Source organism: Notolabrus celidotus, chromosome 17, assembly GCF_009762535.1.
Source record: "Notolabrus celidotus isolate fNotCel1 chromosome 17, fNotCel1.pri, whole genome shotgun sequence".
NCBI classification, from domain to species: Eukaryota; Metazoa; Chordata; class Actinopteri; order Labriformes; family Labridae; genus Notolabrus; species Notolabrus celidotus.
Window position 1 is genome coordinate 23,212,622 of NC_048288.1, and position 22,243 is coordinate 23,234,864.

The following is a 22,243-nucleotide window of genomic DNA, read 5'->3' on the forward strand; positions in this document are numbered from 1 at the left end:
AGATTTTTAAACCGTGTGCCAGAAAACGTTTTCATGTTTTGTTCTTTGTCTTGGTGTTGAGCCAAGGCTTCGGCAGTAAACCTCCGAGTCTGTGGGTGGGTACAGTAGGAGTGGGCTGTACTGCAGGAAGAAAAAGCTTTGTTTGAAACAGGGCTATGACCCAGATGTTGTGCTGCACTCTTTGGAACAACCTCAAGAGATTACTTTCAGAGCTTCTTGGCCTTGGAGGAATAGGTGTCTACTTCTTGGACACATAAAAATTGAGGATATTGGTCAGCTTGACTGTCCTTGACCATTTGTTTTGCTGGTAGATAGTTCTGGTCCACAACTGAACTGTTATGCTGACACAGAATTGTCACTGTCGGTATTTTTTCTAGAAATAAACTATGAGCAAGTACACACGATTTTTGACATTTGGCCTATCTTGCTTATATGTGTATATTTGTGCTGATATCGAGTAACTTCGCCCGATTCAAGCAATCTACCTCATGTCTTTAAATTGAAATTGGTGTGACATGTTAAATTAACTGAATTCCCTATACAGTATTTTACAATCTTGACTCATTTTCTCTCATTTCATTGTGGTTAAGAGGCCTCATTTTATCATGCTTTAAGGTAAGTAGTCTTTAAATGATCCTTCTGATGTTGGATACATTTGCATTCTTCATAGTACTCATTTTCATATCATCTCACAAGCATACCTTTGCATGAGCCCTTAATAAACTTCTTATTATATTGTGTTATAAAATGTAATCATACTCTCCTTATAGATTATATAATGCTAAAACATACTTCAACCTGTTTAAAATTTTAGTTTTCAGTTTATTGAGCCACTACAGATGCTGAATTCATCCGCCTTGTTCCATTTATTGGGTTAGAAATCAAGATTTTCTAGTGCAGTGTTTATACTTTAAATGACACATAATCATGTTTGGTTTTTGACTTATTTTAACAGCTAAGCTGTGGCTGCCTGGGAAACAGTGCTCACTTTTGACAGTATACTGCTATAAATGTTGAAAAACCCTTGACTGACGAATTGTGGTCCCCTTTTCACTGTCTGGCATCCCGTACTAGTTCCTAATAATGTTTTTTAACTACTCTATAACCCCTCAATGAGTTATTTGTGTACGGGTTTATAGCTTTAGCTCACAAAAAAAGCAGGGCTGTGAGAAACAAATAGCCTTTCATTAGTTTCAAGTCATCCAGTGATTATATAGTCGATTAATTGATCACTTCTTTGGTTTTAGCTCTAAGCTTGTCTTGGTTTGGTCTCAGTTCACTTACATTCAGTTAGCCTGACTGTTATAGAGAATAATATTGGCCGGAGAGTAGCACATTTGGAAAGCTGGAATTGTGGAAAATTGACATTCTAATCGATGAATCGTTTATTGAAACAGTTTGCAAGTAATCAATCAATCGTTACAGTCCTTAAAGTGCTACAGTTGTTTTTGGTTTGACAGCCAATAGGTGCATTTCGACCAAGAGTTCCAGGGTCTTTTAGCCCCCAGAACTACTTTCCCCGGAACTAAAAGGTTCCTTTGCCCCCATTGTTGTCCGGGGGTTCCTGGGTAAAGTTCCTGGGGTCGAAAAACGCTTAATGGTGCTTCTCTGTTGTTGTATAAAGCTGTTGTATAAATACCCTTTAGTCATCATTTTACACTCTTGTGTAATATCCCTCATCTGACAGTATTTCTACCCCTGAGCTCTTAGCTCAGAGGTTTGAGCTCTTAAGTGTGTCTTGGTTTAGTCACAGTTCACATACATTCAGTCAGCCTGACTGTTATAAGGTGTTTTCCGATCGCAGGAACTTTACCCTGGAACTAGGGACTTTCCCTCTGAACTACATGTGTTTCGACCGGAGGAACCAGGGTCTAAATTTAGTTCAGGGGTAGATAATCTCCCCCTGAAAAGCCCCTGCTTTGGGGGTAGTACTTTCCAAAGGTCCTGGGACATTCAGCTGAACATAACAGTGTTTGTGGAGTTTACACAGTTGTTGAAACACAGAGGGAGTTCCTTGGAATGCATACTAGTTTAGATATTTATTAAGATTTCAAAACATTATTAAATATATATATATTTTTTCGCCATACGTCACTGGCCTGATTTGCACAATCTACCTGGGGTCGAAACGCAGACAACAATGGGGGAAGAGGAACCTTTTAGTTCAGGGGAAAGAAGTTCTGGGGGCTAAAAGACCCTGGAACTCTTAGTCGAAATGCACCTATAATGATATTTACCAGAGAATAGCACATTTGGGAAGCTGAAATTAGGGAAAATTGACATTCTAACTGATTAATCGTTCATTGAAACAGTTTGCAAGTAATTGATTACAACCCTAAAATTGTTACAGTTGTTTTTGGTTTGGCAGCCAGTGGTGCTTATCTGTCGTATAAAGCTGATTTTTATTTTGTGCATCATGGAGGCCTAACATGAGAAAACCCCTCTTTGTTCTGTCTCGTGCAGTGAATCCACTCTTTGAAAAACTGAGAATATCCTTTAGTCATCATTTTACACTCTTTTGTAATATCCCTCATCGGACAGTATTTCTCCCCCCTCCCCAAAAACCCTGCTCATGATGATAATTTGATGACACTCCCTACCACTGGTGATTTTTCATTATATCGACTCTCCAGCAGAGACCGCGCCTGCGCTCCTGCTCCCTTCCGAACAAGGCTTCACCAATCCTGGCTCTGGCTCCATCCCCGGCTCGGCGTCTCACAGGCCAGTGCTAATAAGTCGCCTTGCTGTTCTGTAATGGGGAAGTGAAAGGGAGCCGCTGCTGCTGCTTGTCTGGAGAAAGCCGAGAGGAAGTTGAGGAGTGACGGGTAGCTGTGCGCCTTTGCCGGACCGGACCCCTCCACAGAGACACCTCCTACAGTTGCTGTTGTTGAGTAGCCTAAAAAAAAAAAAAAAGCGCAGAGTGATGGAGAGAAAGGTATGGATGCTTATGCTACCTTCTGATACATTAGCACGTTTGTTTTATCCCACATCACTTTGCCTCGCTGGAGTCTCCGCATCCACCATTGAAACTACTCCTGGTATATTCTCTTTATCCTGTAGGCGCGTTGCCAGCCGGATTAGTGCGCACTGGAGTTTTTTCTTGTCTGGCTGTAATTTATTGTGCATCTCAAAAAAAGCTACCAGGATTAATTCCCCTCCTCATTGTGAATTTAGGTTCATTTTGTGTGGTCGCATGGTGCACATTGTATCAGATTGAATATTGAGCAAGGGGAGTGGGATGTGGTTGAGAATATTTAAGGGGACTGGAGGCTACAGTAGCTCTCAGTCTGTCTGCATCATCACACAGCACACTGTATAGTTGCAGCACCTCACCCCTCCACCTCCACCTCCCACCCCTCCCCGTTTTCCAGCCGACGCAGACACCAGCGCGGCTTGTTAACCTTGACTCGTGTGGGAAACAGACACTTGAGGAGTAACACAAGGAGGGGATGCACACAGGGTGAAGCCCAGCCGAGTGTGCATGCGGAGCGGACCGTCCTCTTACCTTTTTACGCATGCCTTTAATTCATTCCCCCTGTTTCCCCTCCTCCCCTTCCCTCCTTCCTCCCTCTTTGATTTAAGGCGCACACAACAGTGCCTCATGTTAGGGCTGCTAGTCCCCCTAGTCTGCTACTGCTTGTTGGATCTTACAGCAGGAAAAGTTTCTGTTTCAGTGTGATAATCTGCAGGCAGCAGGCTGTGGGTGCACACAGCAGCAGGAGAGCAGGAGAGGAATTTGGGGTGTCCAGTTAGAGCCAGATCTACTTTTGCTGATCCAGAGGAAAATCAATTTTTTATGTTCCAGCTGTAGCTTACAGTACATTCACTGCTTTCTGAGTGTGATCAGGGCCCAGAAGTCGTCAGAGAGAAGCCTCTAAACTTGGTATTAAATGAATAGTTTGTTTTTTATTGTCCTTTTCTGCAGATAGAACCACTCTTGTGTATGCACATTAACTGCATGTTGGATCTAAAAACTGGAACACAGAGAAGCTAAAGTCTGTTCTCTCATAAAAATGATTTCATTATTAAAAACTAGATGTCATCAACAAAACTATTTCTTAGAAGGTGGCTATGTATGATTTTACTTTTGGGACATGTGCAGGTCGGCTAGGCTAGCAGACTCTAGTGGTTTCAGTCATACAGTTTGGCTAACCTGCTCCTAGCTTTAGTTTTGTGTCTGGTGTAAAAAACGACAGTGTGTTATCAAGCTACACAACTAACTAACTACTATGTAAAAGTGTGTTTACCTAAATGTGTATGGGCCGTAGCTCGAAACAGTTATAATGAACTAGCAAACTGTTGTCTGGAAAAACAGCTAGTGGGTCGGCTAAGTAATCTTACATAAAGTAAGTAAACAGGAGGAACTTGTGCAGCATGAAAACCCAAATGAAAGCAGAAACATTTATATTTATATTTCAGTGTTTGATTTAATGAAAACTACATGTGTTAAGTAATAACCATAGGCTGTATAAATAATGGACGTGGTACTCGTGATGTCACCCATCTGTTCCTGTGCGCTGTTTTGAAGCCAATGGTCGGCCATATTGGAAATGCAGAACTCAACCAGGCATAGTTTGATGTAAAGGGGCGGAGTTTGAGCCTCCTAGCCAACAGCTATGTGTTCCCGTCCGGGAGTAAAGTCAGTCATGTCCTTATTTGGGCAAAAACTTGTAATCTTAATATCTTCTGAACCGTCGCATTAGAAAAAAATTCACCCCCCCTACAGTGTGTGCCGATAGAGAAATTAGCTACGTAGAGCCAAGCCGTTTTTTGAACCAGGCTGTAAACATGTTTATTAATGCTGCAAAGATCGGCTTTTATGAATTGGTGTGTATGTGGTTTCCGGTGTTTCTGCAGCCAGCCTCAAGCGGATTCTCAATGAATTGCAGTTTCTAACACTTCCGCATTGGCTTCATAGTTTGAGACCGGAGGTAAAACGCACAGAGATGTAATGGTGGGTCAAAGTTGTTGCTCTCTAAAGCTTGCATCAGAGACAGTTAGTTGTGTAACAGAAGCCAAACGGCTTTACAGTAAAATGTAGGAGCCGCTGCGACAGAACAACTCCATGTGCGTGCATGTCTTAGTCTTATAGGCTCCTGCTGTTAGTATCTTGTCAATCTTGTCACCCTACTGTTGCCAAGAAAATAAGAATATTTCCTAGAATTAAAAATATATATTATCCAGAGTGGAATGAATTCTATACATGGGCAGCAATCCTTTATAAACAGTTGAAAGATCAGCCATGTTGTAAGCATAGACTGTATATAAAATGGACGTCATCTCACTCGGCTCGAAGTGAGGCTTCCACATAAACTGCTCCCCCTGGTGGCTGGCTGCAGTATAGGTCGAAAACTCAGTCTCCCCCATTCATTTGAATGGGGCTGTGGTCAAACTATAAAAAATAAATACATGTCGTACGAAGGTCTCTTTTTTCTGAAAAGTTTCTTTTTCGTTAGTTATTAGAGGTTCAAAAGCGGGGTTTTACATCCTGGTTTGCTTTGATTGACAGCTGCCTTGGAGAGAAACTCCGTAGGACCTCGGGATGGTACCCTGTAGCTAGCTTTAGCTTTGTATTTACTTTACAGACTTGTTAGTGGTGTCAATCTTCTCGCCTAATTCTGGGAAATTCCGCAAAAAGCTCATAACTGTGATAAAAAACTAAGAAGAAAGTCCTTTGAAACAATGTGAACTATTCAGTAGCGATTACTTGTGTGCCATGTCACTGACTGTCGGCCCTTCTATTTTTTGCATTTGAAGGGTGTGTAGTAGTGTTTCTTTGTTTAAAACTGTTACTGTATTATATATCATAAAGTACAGTCTATAATGTATCTACACTAACATATATAATTTTTGCTCCCAAATATAAATACTTAAGTCAGTTGAGCTAAAAGATAGCATGATTTTGAGAAAACATTTTGAAGGTTATTTTCTGTTGTTCTTGTTTTTAGTGTGGCCTTAATCCTTGTATGATCTGTAAATGAGCTGTCACTGATTTCATTGCTCATTTTAAACACAGGCTTCTCTCTCTCTCTCTCTCTCTCTCTCTCTCTCTCTCTCTCTCTCTCTCTCTCTCTCTCTCTCTCTCTCTCTCTCTCTCTCTCTCTCTCTCTCTCTCTCTCTCTCTGTAGCCTACTTCTCCTGCTCCTGTTGTAAAGAACTGTTGAGTCTTGGAGGCCTTGGTGACTCAGCTGCTTGCTAATTTCATAGGACACATCAAATGCAATTCAGTTTGACGCTCTATACAAAGAAAAAAAAAAGCACAGAGGCATTTGAGTGGAATACGTTGACAAGAATATTACATTTAATTCAGAAAATTGCTGCCTCTCTGCAGGCTTTCCATAGATTTGGTCCCTCAGCTGCCATTACATTAATTTTCCCTGTGTGTGTGGAGTTTTTCTGAATAGTATGCATTAAATTTCCATGTGTTAGTGCAGGAATGTCATACTCTTTCTGCTGTTCCTGTCTGCACAGTGTTATAGCGTGTATAGGAAGAATTTGAGCTGTTTCATGATATTCATTCTTCCATATACTAAAAGTCCTTTTTAAATTACAGTGTGCTGTAGAAGTGGTTGATCTTTGCTGGTGATTCAGACAAGCTTTCTGTTAGAATAAACAGGACTGAAATAGCTAAATTCCCAACTGCAGTCTTCCCTGACCCAGCTGCTGGCACAGATATTCCCTTCAGTATAAAAGAAAGGAGAGCAGTCCCATTAGTATGCAAGGTGCCGTCACAGCTCCTGAGGTCTGATGGAGGATCAGAGGATCAGCTCCTTTTACAGTCTGCTGAATGCTTGACCTTACTTTTTAAGGAAAGCCGCACAGGAACCCCCCCCCCTCCTCTCACACACTCTCACACACTCTCACACACTCGTATACCTCGGTCACTCTGTTCAGTCATGTTTGAAATTTAGTTTCAGTGACTCATCAGGGTCGATCAATGTTCCAGTGAGTAAGTCTTTGTCAAGCTTCATTTTTTTCATGTTTCTCCACCAAAAGTGAGATAGGTTTGAAAAACTGGAAGTGATACACATTTGGCTTTGTTTCCTCGATATCAGGTCGCCCAATTAAATGTTCCCTGGCTTTGTGTTTTGTGTTATTGGTGGGATAAATGGACAATGGAGCACTTCCGTTTTTTTGGCTGGTTAGGAATGTACTGGCTCTGTGGCGGAAACAACTGAGCTAACAGTAAAACTCATAAAACTATTAATTTCACTTTCGATATGAGAACTTAACCCTCCTATTATCCTCCCCATTCAATGTCTAACGTCTCTAAATTAATGACTAAAATCATTTTTTTGGCTTCATATTTCACGACTTCCTAATTTAACTGTGAAAACATAAAATGAAAATGTTGATATGTTCCAATTTCCTGTAAAAAAATATTTCCATCGGTGTTCCTTGGGGTCAATTTGACCTCAGGCTGTTTTAGCTGTAAATAGTATAAGAAATATCAACATTTTACACACATTTGTTTTGGTTGTTTTGGATGATATTGAGGTCACTGTAACCAAGGACACTTCCGCATGTGACTGCAGGAGCGGGGAACAAACTGCCAACCTTTAGATTGAGATATAATATTTCCAGCCACCATGTCTCTAAAGACATTCAATGACGTGTCCTGTCCTGAGCATGACAAACTTGCAGCAGTCTGATGTTCTGTTTTACAAATAAAAACCTTCTGAATGCTTTAAATTGTGTTTATGCTTGAAATATATTTTATTTAAAGGGCTATTCAGGTAGTCAACAAAGAAACATAAAGTACCTGACATAAACCTGGGTAACAATAAGTTTCTGGAGGTTTAAATAGCTGGGGTCAAATTTATATATAAACATAAAAAATGGTAGTAAATTTGAGGGTGACAGGATGGTAGAACAGACAGTGAATACATGAATATCGTCAAAATAAATCAACATAACAGTCAGCAGCTGTAACTGTGATGAATAAATCATATTTCCAGCTAAAATGCAAAAAAATGAAATTCCTGCTCATGAAATGTAAAGATTTCGTATTTAAGTAAATTCTATTTAATGAAATAATTCAGCTTTGGACTGTTTGAAGGACCTAACAAGAATTCTGTACATTTTTTGTGGCTCATTTCTTTGCTTTTTTTCACAAAAAAATGTAAAAAAATGAAATATACATTATTAATAATCCTTTTTGAAAATCTGAATTAGCTTTTCCTCTTCTAAATAATGTATTTCTTACCTCTACAGCCACTAAATCAAATATAATCCTGCAGTGTTTGACTCTGACAGTGCATCTTAAAGGGAGGCTCACTTTGCTGTTTATAGACTTGCAGCTCAAACGCCTTCTATATAGACATACATTATATTTATAGCCACATTCTGAGGATTCATTTTATACACTTTGCAGCCTTTAAATACAACTTGAAAGCAGCTCTCTGAACCTCCTCTGTGTCATTTTCACACTGAGATTATAGATTGTTATGGTTTATATCTGGCTCTCTGTAACCTAATTAACACGTCCCTCTCCCTGCCTACCAACAGATGAGAACTGTTTTTTAATCACTGTTCTCTTACCTACAGCACTTTTTCTTCCAGTTGCACATTACTCTCATTCATAATGTAGAGTTGGCTGTCTAATGAGATTGTGCACTCGATTCAGAGACAAACTGTCTGGGTCCTAATGGTGCTACAGTTCACCGAGCGGCTGGTTGACCCATTTAGATGTTAGCGCTCAATACTGCACCAAAGTCGGCTGGACAGAGAGAACATTTAAAGCTTTGTATAAGCCCATATGAGGCATGCAGCTATGTCAACTCCCACTTTGAATTAGCATAGCTTTACTTAAGCTTTTTAAGACAGAATAGTTTCAGATTTTTTTTTATCATTAGTTTTTTCTAGATTGAATACCGTCTGGTTTAGGGGCGCTACCAACAGTTGTTTAGAGAATCAATTTATCTGCAAGTAAATGTGTAAAGAAATGCCAGCACATCTCAAATAAGTGCATGAGATGAGAAAAATATGCAAAATGTGGTGACGCTGTTTTATAATGTGAGAACAATATGCAATCAATCAATCTTTATTTCTATAGCGCCAAATCACAACAAAAGATATCTCAAGACACTTCCACAAACATAGCAGGTCTAGACCTTACTCTGTTATATCATTAACAAAGATCCAACATCAAGACAGGAGAAGACTCAGTCTGATCTCATCTTAATCCACCATGAGCATTGCACTGCCATCTTGCAGTATTTAGCAAGTTTCAGCTGCAAGGACAAACTTCCTTTAACAGGCAGAAACCTTGAGCAGAGCCAGACTCATGTTAGACAGCCATCTGCCTCGACCAAGTTGGGGTTGGATAGAGGGATAGAGGAGATGAAGAGAGAGAGAGAGAGAGAGAGAGAGAGAGCGATGATAGTGATGAGAAGAGAGGGATGTAAAAACTGGAGATGTCCCAAAGCGACTAGTTTCCTTGTCATTTAAACAGAAATTTAAATTCCAACTAACAGACGAGTCTAAAGGTAGGAATCAGAATACAGCCAATATTAAGCACAATTTATTCAACATGGTTTGAGAGGAGAGAAAGGGAATGACGGGAAGTAATACTTGAGACCGGGAGTTGAACCTATGATAGCTACATCATGGATGATAGCCTCTGCAAATGGTGCAAGAACCTGAACTGCTGAGCTTCTGACATTTTGAGAATCGTTTAGGTGCATGTATACGATCATAATCTACATAGCTTAGCATATCATGCTATAAATGCTCAAGTTTTAAGGTCGTTAAAAGGTTTTCCTCTGACTTGGATTTTGTTTTCTAATAAAGCGACAACCTTCCGTCTTGAAATATGAAGCCAATGCGGAAGAGCTAAAATCTGCAGTTCCTGGAGTGTCCACTTAAGGCTGGCTCTAGAAGCACCAAAAACCACATACACACCCATTCAAAGCTGCTCATCTTTGCAGCAACAATAAACATGTTTACAGCCTGGTTCTAAAAAATGTTTTGGTCTGAATAGCCGATTTCTCCAACGGTACACACTGTACGGAGGGTGAATTTCTTTTATGACTTGTTTATTTAGAAGATTTTAAGGTTACAAGTTTGGCATAATTAGATTCAAGGCTGGTTTGACTGACAGGCATGCTGTAGCTGTTAGTGAGGAAGCTAAAGGCTTATTGAACTCCACCTCTGTGCCCCTTGTTAGGGCGACTGAAAGTTAGGTTGAGTCAGCTTTTCCAACATGGCGTCCACCAACAATAGACTTCAGAGACCAATGGATAATGTCACTGAGGCTACGTCTGTGTTTGAGGCAGTGTATTGGTGCGTTCACTTTGATCTTGGAAGTTGGAATCCAAGTAATTGGGAACACACTCTTCTAGGTTGTTAATTTTTAGAGACACAAACTCTTTCCATTTGTGACTCGCTTGTGAAAGTTACACATAGCAGGCACAGAATGGAGATGGATATCTTTGAACTTATCTGTTAGTTGTTGCTGTTGGTGTGGATTTACTTAGGGACATTAAAAACCCTACATTTTATTCATTCCTCTGCTGATGGGATGTGCAGACACGGTGGCAGTTAATTTTTCAGGATCTCACCTCTCCTCCTCCTCCTCCTCCTCCTTCTCCTCTCCACTCTTGATTTTCATCCATTCGGCCCTGCACATACCAATCTTGCCCTCGTTCTGTCGGCTCGCTCTCCCGTCCTGCTTGGGCAGAGCGGTGCTGAAAGATCAGGGCTAATACTTGCCCTGGATGAAGTGTAGAAAAAAGAGAAAGTGAAGGGAGGGAGGTATTAGTTTGTTGGTTTTATATTTCACAGAGTTTTATGTGATAGTTGGCTTGGATTTATCCATGGAAAGTGACTGTTACTCACTGCAGATTTGTCTCAAAGTTGACCCTGGCGCCCTCGCTGCTGACTAACTCGTCAAACTCAGACTTTTTTCTTTTGCTTAAAAAAAAAAAACACAACATTTTGTTTTTACTTCTGGAGCTGTTCCTCTCTCAGCTTACCAGCTGCTGCTCCAGTTTTAAAGTCACTGCAGTTGGCGTCGCCTTCGCCCGATTGGCTGCTCGCTTTGGACGCAAGGCAGATTATGCCGTTGTCATGGCTACAGCAAACAGGAAATGCCCCGAAGCAGGTAAACGCTCCAGGCCTTGTTCCGGTGTGTTGCTCGTAGCTCGCGGGGGGAAACTCAGCTCAGCACTGCTGCTCTCATCTTTCCATCTGCTCCCACAATGCGTCTCTTTTTTTGGGACTGCCAAGGAACTGAACCAGAAAGATGCTTTGTCCCCAACCAACTCTGAAACACGAGCTTTAACTCTTCATGTGAAGCTCCTTGAGTTAGGTTTTTAACATAAGCATAGCTGCTTTGTGCAACTTTATTTCCCTCTTTCCTCACTTTATTGTACCCAAAAATATGACCAGATGCCCTTTTATTCCCAGCCGCCATGGGATCCTTCTCTCTTTCTGTACTTTCCTCTTCACTACTCATGCCTGGCTGCAACAAATCAGCCCCCGAAAATGCACTTCTCCGCTCCCTAATCCCCCCTCAGTGAAGGTGCAGGTCTGCGTGCCTTTGTACAGTCCCTTTGAAGGCAAGCGAAGGCCATTGAGTAGCTTTAAAGCAGCTTGAGCGCGGTTTTGTGTTCAGCTCTTAAACAGAAGAAGGAGAAAAAAGAGAGAAAGAGAGAGAGAGAGAGAGAGGGGCCCAGCAGTGGGAGGGAATCCGACTTTACTCTGTGCCCAGTACAGTCCATATTCCCCCCTCGAGCACCCCATCTGTCTGTGACAATAATGTCGAGGCGGCAGGTTCCTGGTTTCTGGTATGTAAATGTTACCACTGGGAGCTGCAGGTTGTACATCAGCACCAAATAAATTTTCATCCATGTGTTCTCTCAGCTTCTCCTTTTCTGGCCACTCCTGTGCTGATCACTTTAAACCTGCAGTGAAAGAGGCCACAAACATTTTAAATTCATTTACTTTCTTGTCCCGCTCAGCCTGCTGAACATTCTTACCTTTAATTTAAGTACAAATGAAAGAAAATTTGTTTTATATGTTTTTTTTTAACATTCTTTTCATTGATTTTCACAGTGAAAACAGTAGCTCAGTACAGCTTAACAAACTTTTTGCATAGTTGGTCCAATAGTCATATCCAGCATTAATCAGTCTAGCATAGTACAGTTGTAATAGACAGTTGTGTTGTACATTAGCAGAACAATTCCTTCCAGAATAATTTAATCTTTTCACACTCCCAGAGGCAGTGTATTCTAGTTCCAGTATTTGTTTTGCACTTTGGACAGATGGGGAGGCTCCTGCTGTAAACTTACTGTAAATATATGGAGAGATATAAAAATTATGTAATAGATTGTCTTGCATTTCCACATATCTGTTGCATATTGAGAACCTGGAGGGCAGCGTCCGAGCTTCCTCCCATGTCTCTTCATCTATTGTCATATTTAGGAGTGTACACCATGATGTTCTTAGTGGTGCAAGTTTGTCCAGATTTATTGTTTTTGAATTGAAGTTACAAGAACATTTCCAGCTCTTTGAGATTTTGGGTTAAATTACTTATACTTTCATTACCTGTGATTCCATGAGCTGGCAGTTCTTCACCTATTTTGCTTTAGACCCTTTACAATAGAAGACTCTCCCAATCATTGTCTCACTATGAGGGATTCTGCCACATGCTAATACAAAGTTTTCTTCTAAAGTTGTAACAGTTGCTGTGTCTTCAAATGAGAAATCATTGTTTCTTTTTTAATCCAGGCGGCTCTAAAAGCTTCAGAGTGGGCGGGGTTCAGTTAGAACAATGTGATGTCATCGATGTCTCTGCACCAATCACAGAAAATCAATATCTGAGCAGGAAATTTGATGCAAGTTGTTGCTCATGTTTCATGCACTTGCAGTAAAATGTGATTAAAGCCCGCTCAGTCTCTCTTGATGCAGCACATCATTCTGGGATCAATGCTCTCTTTACAAATCATCACATAACAGTGATCTCTACAAGAATAGACTATCAAAAAAATGCAAAACTCCTTCACATAGACTCATGAAGCTTGCATAAAATATATAACATGCTGTGTTTCAGTCCTAGTTCTAGATGTCATCATGCAAATCCTCAGAAGCTCCATGACCGAAACGAACAAATGTATTTTCTGCAAGTTAGATTGTGTGCAGGAGTTTTGCAATTTTAATCATCACACTCGTCTCCTACGCATCTGTCCTGTGAAATAGATGTGCAGAGCTGTTTTCTATTAGCAATAATAGAATAAAAGTATATTGTAATAGAGGAATAATGTTAAGAAATATATCATTAAGGATCCTTTTTACCGCAAAAAAGCTGGATAATCAATGCAGTGTTACTGTGACCTGGCCACAGGCGTGACCAGAAGGGTGGCATCAGCCAAGGGATATTTCAGTTTTTTTTAAGTGGGGTCGTATGAGTTACAGTACACTATTGCTCCTGTTAGCCACAGTGCGTGCCAGTGAGCTCCTCTAATGAGAACTGTACTGTAACTCATACGACCCCACTTCAAAAAAACTGAAATATCCCTTGAAGTCTGATTTGGCCACCCCTGATGTAATCTTTAACTGTTATTGCCAGTTTGCCTTCAAGGTGGGACTTCTGTTTAAATCAAATATTTGATCTGCGTGATGCACCACTTTTGTTCAGACTTTAAATAGCAGGTATGAACTGATATCACATTCCAACTAGGACACGCCCCCCTCAGTCAGACAGAGTGGTGAAACATCCTGCTTGACTGCTGTAAGTGAGGGAACAATGAAAACGAGAGCAAAACAGATAGATATCAGCTTAAATTAAAGGCGTATAGACTGGACAGAGATGAAGACATTGGTGATCAGTGTAGTCACTTTCCAAATGGGCCTACCTGGTTAAAAGTCTAGACGCACCCCTTGTCTCAGCATATCATTTAAGAGTCTGTTTGATGTCGGTGGTAATTACATATATCATATAAATGTGTTTACAAAAAGTCAATTGAAGGTGCTATCATGGATTTTTTGGAGAACTGTGTAAGACTTTTTTTTTTTTTTTTCTGTCATATTAAGATCAAAATAATCAATATATACACCCCAAAAACATTCTAGTGTGAACTTTGTGATTGAAATGGCTTGTTGTTTCATCCCTGCGTCACTTATTCTCTCATTATAAAGGTTGTTAACCTTCTTGAAGAGATAAAAATATCAACTTTTCATTACTTGCATTTTTTCATAAAATCTGCCATACACAGTAAAATAATGATGCTGCCAGCGCTGCAAATTGTGTTGTATGAGGCTTGACTTGTAGTATGTGCTCTTTGTCTCCTTCTTGTGGCCAAATAGGGAAATGCACGTTTTTACACCTTTAAAAAGATGCTTATATTGCTATATTGATTGAAGCTCAGTCAAAGATAAGTCAATGCAAAAAAAAAGAAAAAGTGCTGTTTAACATTTAAGTGCTGATGACATGTGTCAACCATTTCTGCAGCCAGGCCTTGATCATGGAGCCCTCCCTCCATTCAAACAGTCTCTCCTACCCTACCAGGCAGTTTGCTCCCCCTGTTGGTTCATCAGTCTTACTACTCCTGCTCCTGTACCCCCTGTAAGCCCCCCACTACCCCCCTGTCTGCTCCACACTGGGACATTACCATTTGGTGAGACTGACTGGCTTTGGTGGGGGTCCTTCAGGGGGTACTCCAGCACTCAAGGCTCTCCTTTGCATGGCCAGAGCTGCTGGATCTCTTTGTTATCGTTAAACCCATGTGCATCTCCTTGTAGAGCAGGAGGTGGATTCAGTAACAGGATCGACATTACCAGGTTGATTTTAAACCTTTCAGGAAATGTAGACACACATTGTGAGATTGTGGGTTTCATATATTTATACAAAGCCTGCTTCAAATGCTATATAATGAAAGGTTAGTCTATATAGCACCAGTGTGGATGAGTATTTTTCCAGTGTTTGCCTGCAGGGAGGACACATGAATCGAAGCAGCAGTGAGACATTTTGCAGAGGAGCTTGGGTTCCTTATATGACTTACAGACTGGATTAATACTTAATGTACAACACTTGTACCAACAGCAGGTGGCGCCAGCAAGCAAACTAACTCTGTCGGCACCACATAGGAGGGTTCGTTTTTGTTATCAATAAGTTGATTCCGCTGACCGTGAATCTGTAGTTGGCACTGTTTGATCCCCCACTGCTATTTTTAAAGGATGAAATGTGAATTTCAGTAGTTGTTGCGTTTACGCCTAATGTAACATAATATGAATGCATGAAAACAGCGTGGGTCCGTTAAGATGTCTCTGAGGGATAATGCATTCTCCAAAAGGTCAGGACCTTTGACCTCAAGGTCACAATCCCACAAACCAGCTGTCCACACAATAACAGTTTTGTTGTCAGTTTTAATAAGAGCTGAAGCTCCTCTGCCTAACGTTTATCCTTTGCACTGGTTTTAAGAGCCGAGCTTGTCTCAGTGTCCGGATAAATGAAGGACGGCTTTTGTGCATCAAAGTTTGTAACTCTTGCGGATCATTTCCTTTCTGCTCCAACGCCTTGTCTCTAACACTTTTCATATGTTTTCACACCCGCATGACAGAGGAAGGGGAAACAATAACAGTGACAATTTGCCATCATGTGTCACAAGCCAAGCCCTCTTTTATATCTGCCCCACTTCGCCTCCTTTGTCATTCAAATAACCTCATGAATATTTCACTGCTCTGATCTGACGGGTGGCAGGAGGGAGGTGGGGAAAGAGTGGCTGGAGGAGAGGAGGACATGAAAGAGTCGTAATATTCAATGTGGCGTGGTTTTAGTCACAGTAATGACCTCATCATGGCGTAAAAACTACTCTTCTGGTTTGTCTCATAAGAAGTGGTGGCTGGTGCATTTTTCTGTGGGTGGGGGAGGGCCAGAACAAAATCTGGAATATACATTTCACATACAACATTAAGACATGTATTATAACAGTGTATTTCATGAAATTTAAAAGCCTCTTTTTACATTTGCTCAGCCTCAAGGTCTATTTTTCCTGTGATTGTGATAAGTGGTCAAAGTGTGAAGTAACAGTTAAGATGGGTATGCTACTTCTATCAGCATAAGCAGGATTTCTCACAGATGGATCGTGATGTATAGGCTGTATAAAACATGGACAGGCTCATTGATGTCACCAATTAGTTTCTGAACAGGTAATATAAGGCCAAATGATGGCACTCACCATATTGCAACCAAGCTGTCTCAAGCTAGCTTTCCCTCCACCTAGAAACAGGAGAAGAGGTGAAGCTGTGGTGGGCTGAAGTTAAAGGTGCAGTGGGTAGTATTTAGAATCATGTAACAGAACAGACTTGGTAGAACTGGAATTGAATGTTCTGAAAATCATTTTGGTTTTGTTAACTTAGAATCAGTATAAAGAATTTGTATTGTTAGACATTTTTGATAGTAAAAGCTTGACTAATGAAGTGCTATACTTATCATGCATCACAAGAGCTTCTTGTCCTTGAAGGCCACCGTCCTTCCACCAACAGGAGGGGTGAGCATGAGAGTTTTACAATCTAGAGTCTGACTGCTAAACTACGCCAATTATTCCCATTTCTACACACTGTGCATTTTAAATTACAGAGCTAATGAGAACGTGCAAAAAATATTGCAGTTCCCCTGAGTGTCCACTAGAGGCTGGCTCCAAAATCCCAGGGGACCTCATTGACACCAATGTTAAAGTGGTCATTTCTACAGTAGAAACAAACATGTTTACAACCTGGTACAAAAAAAATGACATTAGGTCTGAATAAACCAAGTCTCTGTTTGTACACACTGTTCGGGGATTCATTATTTTATAACTCTTGTCTCTTTGCTTCTTCTTAGGTCAACCTAAAGTCAGGGTTAAGTCAGCATTAGCAATTTGGCGAACACCATCACTGGGCTTAGAAACTCTGTTTCAGAAGACCAAAGGGGTGACATCACTGAGACTACATCCATGGTTTATACCATAGACTGTATAAAATATGGCTGTAGTATCCGTGACGTCACCCATCTATTTCTGAAGCGCTGTTTTGAGGCCAATCGGCGGCGGCAGCCATATTGCTGCTGTCGCGTGATTGTGAGGTAAAGAGGCGGGCTTTGAGCCTCCTAGCCAACAGCTACAGTGTTCCCGCCTGTCAATCAACTCAGCTGTGCCTCTCATTAGAAGACTTGTAATCTCAATATCTTCAAATTGCCAGGTTAGAAAAAAAGTCACCCCCCCCGTACAGTGTGTGCTGATAGAGAAATGAGCTATCCAGACTACAGACGTGTTTATTTCGGCTGTAAAGATCGTCTTTTTCCCATTCATGTGTATGTGACTTCCGGTACTTCCGGAGCCAGCCTCAAGTGGATCCTCGATGAACTGCAGTTTTTAGCACTTCCGCTTTGGACTCATATTTTTAGACCGGAGGTTGCCGCTTGTTTTATACAGACATTGCATTAACTGCTGTCCATTCATGGGATATATTTCTCTGCTGCCCCCTGTTGGTTAGTGGTGTGTACTGCATTTGGGGTACATTTGTCCTGCGCCTCTAAAAGCCCCTGTCTATTGAATTGACTTATAAAAAGCAAATGTAAAGACCAGTTCATGTGTATATATCATAGACTGTATAAATAATGGACGTAGTATCCGTGACGTCACCCATCTGTTCTTGAGTGCTGTTTTGAAGCCAATCGTCGGCGGCCGCCATATTGGAAATGCGGAACTCAACCAGGCATAGTCTGACGTAAAGTGGCAGGGTTTGAGCCTCTGAGCCAACAGCTATGTGTTCTAGTCCGGGAGTCAAGTCAGGCATGTCCTTATTTGGGTGAAAACTTGTAATCTTAATATCTTCTGAACCGTCACGGTAGAAAAAAATTCACCCCCCCCGTACAGTGTGTGCCGATAGAGAAATTAGCTACGTAGAGCCAAGACGTTTTTTGAACCAGGCTGTAAACATGTTTATTAATGCTGCAAAGATCGTCTTTTTTGAATTGGTGTCTACATGGTTTCCGGTGTTTCTGCAGCTAGCCTCAAGTGGATAACACTTCCGCATTGGCTTCATAGTTTGAGACTGGAGGTTGCAGCTTGGGATATATCAAAAATCTATATTTTTTAATCTGAATGAGTGAAGGTCAAACTTTCTCCTTGTGGGGTGTGGCACTGTTGTGGGCTAGCGCCGTCTATTGACCAGCTAGCATTACTCAAAAGTCTTTAGGACGTCTTTGTGTCCATGAAGCCATAGGTTGTTTTTTTTTGTTTTAGTTAGTCTGCAACTTGACCAAAAAAAAAATCTCCCAGCAGAGCCTAATTACACGTGTCAAGTAACACAGTCACCTTGCTGTGCCGTCCAGACTGCTTGTTTGCCTTTACAGTCACCACAGCCTGAGTGAGTCCGGCCTCCAGGCCAGCTAGTGGGTGAAAGGTAAAGCTAATGAGGCGAGTTGAGGAAACACTCCTAACCTATGAATGCACTCTGACAAAGGCCAGCGCGGAAACACAGGAAGTGAAGGTGCTCTTGACGTGGCCTTCTGGCTTTGTGAAGTGGCTCTAGAGCGCATTAGTTCCCCTATTCGGAGGGACATTCGCTTTAAAACACTTGACATAATTCCTTGGACTTGAGTGGCTTTCAGTTAACCGACCAACACTACCACCATCACCATCACCATTCTTTTTCTGCTCATCATCACAACGTCATGACTCCAGTTGACGTTTTTCAACAACGTGTGGCCCCTTTAAGAGCCCCTTTTTTTGAGAATGAGCGCAGGTCTCGGAGCTGTGTGTGTGCTTGCTCTGACCGTGGCCTCTGTGTTGGTCACCGGGGGTGGGGGGTGGGTGCATGCAGCAGAGGGAACAGCTCACTGACTGTAACCTCCACAGCCCCCGATCAAAACCAGACCAAACGACAGCCTCACTTCTGCGCTCCGCGTGCCCTTATCTACCAATGGAATGCAACAGCTGTGCGGGGGAGCGGCAGGGTGGGCTGGCTGGAACCCCCCTGACAGACCCCCTCACTGACACCCCCCTCTCACCCCCCAACTCCAACCTCCAAGCGACGTGCCGGGCTCCTGAAAGGCAGCTCAACTAAAAAAGTGAGCTAGACACAGTGAGAGACTCGGCGGGGCTGCTCACTGCTGCACATTCAAAATAGAGCCAGAGAGGGAGGGTAGAGAGAGAGAGAGAGAGAGCAAGAGAGAGAGAGAGAGGGAGAAGGAGAGTCAGGGACAGGCAGTGCTGAAAAGGAGAGCACAAAGAGAAGGAAAGTGGAGCAGGGGAGGGGAACAGGAGGCTGGGTTGAAGGGAGAGGGAGAGACAAAAGAAGGAGAGAGGGGAGACGTAGCAGAGGGTGAACGGAGGGGACTCGAGCAAATGGCTACGGAGGAGACGGCGGGGGGAGCCAGGAAAGCCACCAAGAGCAAATTGTTTGAGTTCCTGGTCCATGGAGTGGTGAGTGGCGCTGTCCGTCATTCCCTGGCATGCATCTATGTGTGTGTGTGTGTGTGTGTTCAATGTGTGTGTGCATGAGTCGGCGCAGCGGCGGCAGCAGCAGCAGCAGCAGCAGCAGCAGCGGTCTGTGTGTGAGAGATAGCTGGGTAAAGCTGGCCATGTGAAGGTTATTTCCAGCCCCCCCAACCCCCTCCTCCTCTTCCTCCTCTCCGGATCAGAGTCTGTTAGGGGAGAGGAGAAGAAGAAGAAAAAGAAGAAGAAGTGAAGCAGCATGGGTTGAGGGATGGAGCAGTGCAGGAGGAGGATGGGGAGCAGAGGATTTCTAAGACATAAAGAAGGATAAATGTAGGAGCGGTACAAAAAAAAGCAGCAGCCAGCTCCCTGGTCGGCTAACAGAGGAGCTGAGAGCCTCTTTGGGAGTCACAGACAGCAACACAACAACACAGTGTGAGCAGCCTGAGCAGCCTCTCAGGCAGCGTGTCTTTGCTCCGTGGAAGGATCTGAACCTGTAAGGTCACGAGACAAACGGACGTAGTAGTAGTGTAGACGTCGGAGACGAGGCAGGCAGCCAAATCCTGGAAATCATGCAGAACAATTGCTCCATTCATGTGCAGCTAGCATGAAATGTCAAGTCAAGTGTGGCTCATGGTTAGAGGTTAGGCAACTATTAGTACAAGGCTCGTGTTTTATATTTACAACAGCAGTTTGTTTTGGTAATGAGCTGAAAGGACCAGGGACGCTGAGAAGTCCTGGTCTGGGACTCTTTATTCTGAAGAGTTTAAGCCGACGTGGCTTTGACATTGACTCATTCAAAAACTGAGGATTTATGTCACTAGTGCTCAAATTTGACAGTCACAAGTTTCAAAGAGTGAATGTTCAGTTTCAGTTTGTTTCACACTCATGAATAAGAGGAGTGGAACAACATTTTGATACAGCAATATACCACTGACCTTACTATTGATCCCATATTGTGATGAATCATGATGTAATTGTAATGTTATAAATGACAAATTATCATTTTTCACAGGATCACTGTAGGGTTATGTTATTGTTATCATGGGAAATATGTATTTGGTATCAGTTTGGGTACCATGTGTCAGGTTTAGGATACTTGGTTCCAGGTACTGTATCAGTATCAGGTACTAAGTATCATGAACCAGGTATTGAGAATTAGGTATCAGATATTGGGCATTGGGTACCAGTTATTGCATCAGTATCAGGTACTAAGTATCTTGTAGAAGGTATCCAGTCTTGGGCACCAGGTGTCATATCAGTATGAGGTACTAAGTATCGCATACCAGGTATCAGGCATTGGGTATGGGTACCAGGTATCGTATCAGTATCAGGTACTAAGTATCATGAGCCAGGTCTTGGTATTGAGTAGTTGGTTTCAGATATTGGGCATTGGGTACCAGTTATCATATCAGTATCAGTTACTAAATATCGTACACCAAGAATCTGGTACTGGGTGTTTGGTACCAGGTATCCTATCAGAATCAGGTACTAAGTATCACACTCCAGGTATCGAGTATAGGTTACCAGGTATTGTATTAGTATCAGGTACTAAGTATTATGTACCAGGTATCAGGCATTGGCTATCTGGTATTGGGTGTGGGTACCAGTTTTCGTATGAGCATCAGTTACTAAATATCCTCTACCAGGTATATGGTACTGGGTATTGGGTACCAGGTGTCGTATCAGTATCAGGTACTAAGTATTGCGCACCAGGTATCAGGCATTGGGTATCGGTATCAGGTATTAAGTTTTGTGCACCAAGTACAAGATATTGGGTATTCTGGGATTCTACCTCTAATGGATAACAAGGCTGCTTCTGACATTTTTTTATTATAATACAGTCTCATAGTTATATTTTGATTGCAGCGTCAAAATATGTAAAAAAAAAACACCCTTCATCTTGCAAACGCTCAAGGTGACGTTTATTCATTCAAAGGTGTTGACATGCTGAATGAGCTTCATATTTAAAAATACCCTTTCTGACTTAAAAGTGCCCGACATAAATTACTTACAATGAAAACACATTTTGAATGTTGATGAATTCGACTTGTCCTTACTGATTCAATATCTTTAACTTATTGACAGATCTTTGTGCCCTCTAGATATTTACAGTGAACCAATGGCAAAAACATGATAACAAAATACATTGAAACACCCCCGCTTCTCTCCAGCTTTGGATGTTCAGGTTCAATTTTCTAACCCCTTTGGTCCTCACAATGTGATGTGATTGCCTTAAGAGTTTAAACGTTGCACATTTCACAATAAAAGCATGCAGTTTACAAAAAAGCACCTCAAAGAATGATCTTACTTTTGTGCCGCTGAATTTTTTTCACCATCTTCTACCCCAAAATCATCTGGCAACCATTTAGATCAATTTTCCCTGAGGCTGGAAAGTATAATTTCATCCTAGATATAATGTCCCTCTTATTATGGAAATACCTTCAGATTTTTACTCTTTGATTAAGCTGAACTGAATTTCACCTTTGAGCGGATCCGGGAACTTGGCACCACTTTAGATTTCTCACGATCATCAAGAAGGCCGTACTGATAGGTTTATTTGTTCGATGGAAGAGTGATTGCTGCATTAGAATGGATGCATTTTACGATTTTTATACCTTCAGTAAAAAAATGGTGGCATGAAAATAACGTGAGATACTGATGGGAACTCAAGATGAACTCGAGATGTTGGGTTCATGGACCGTGTTATTGCGTGTTATCTTGAGGGCCATAAAGTAAAAATACTCAAAATTTCATCAGAGAAACAGAAGGTTAAGAGAAATGTCCAAAAAGTAAAATGTATTATCACTCCAGAAATCTTGTTT

At 41.7% G+C, this 22,243-nt stretch overlaps 1 protein-coding gene across 4 annotated transcripts in view; it reads left to right on the top strand.

The window, feature by feature from the left end:
* Positions 1 to 19,054: 19,054 nt before the first annotated feature.
* LOC117829264 (SWI/SNF-related matrix-associated actin-dependent regulator of chromatin subfamily D member 3) overlaps positions 19,055 to 22,243 on the top strand; it is a 34,550-nt gene continuing 31,361 nt past the window's right edge. For 2 of the 4 annotated variants that reach the window (XM_034706885.1, XM_034706886.1), the window contains exon 1: positions 19,057 to 19,406. In XM_034706885.1, coding sequence (XP_034562776.1) covers positions 19,329 to 19,406 — 78 coding nt within the window. In that variant the 5' untranslated portion in view covers positions 19,057 to 19,328. Of the gene's footprint in view, positions 19,407 to 22,243 lie in introns of all 4 variants that reach the window. The other 2 variants (XM_034706884.1, XM_034706883.1) reach the window with 2 other exon arrangements.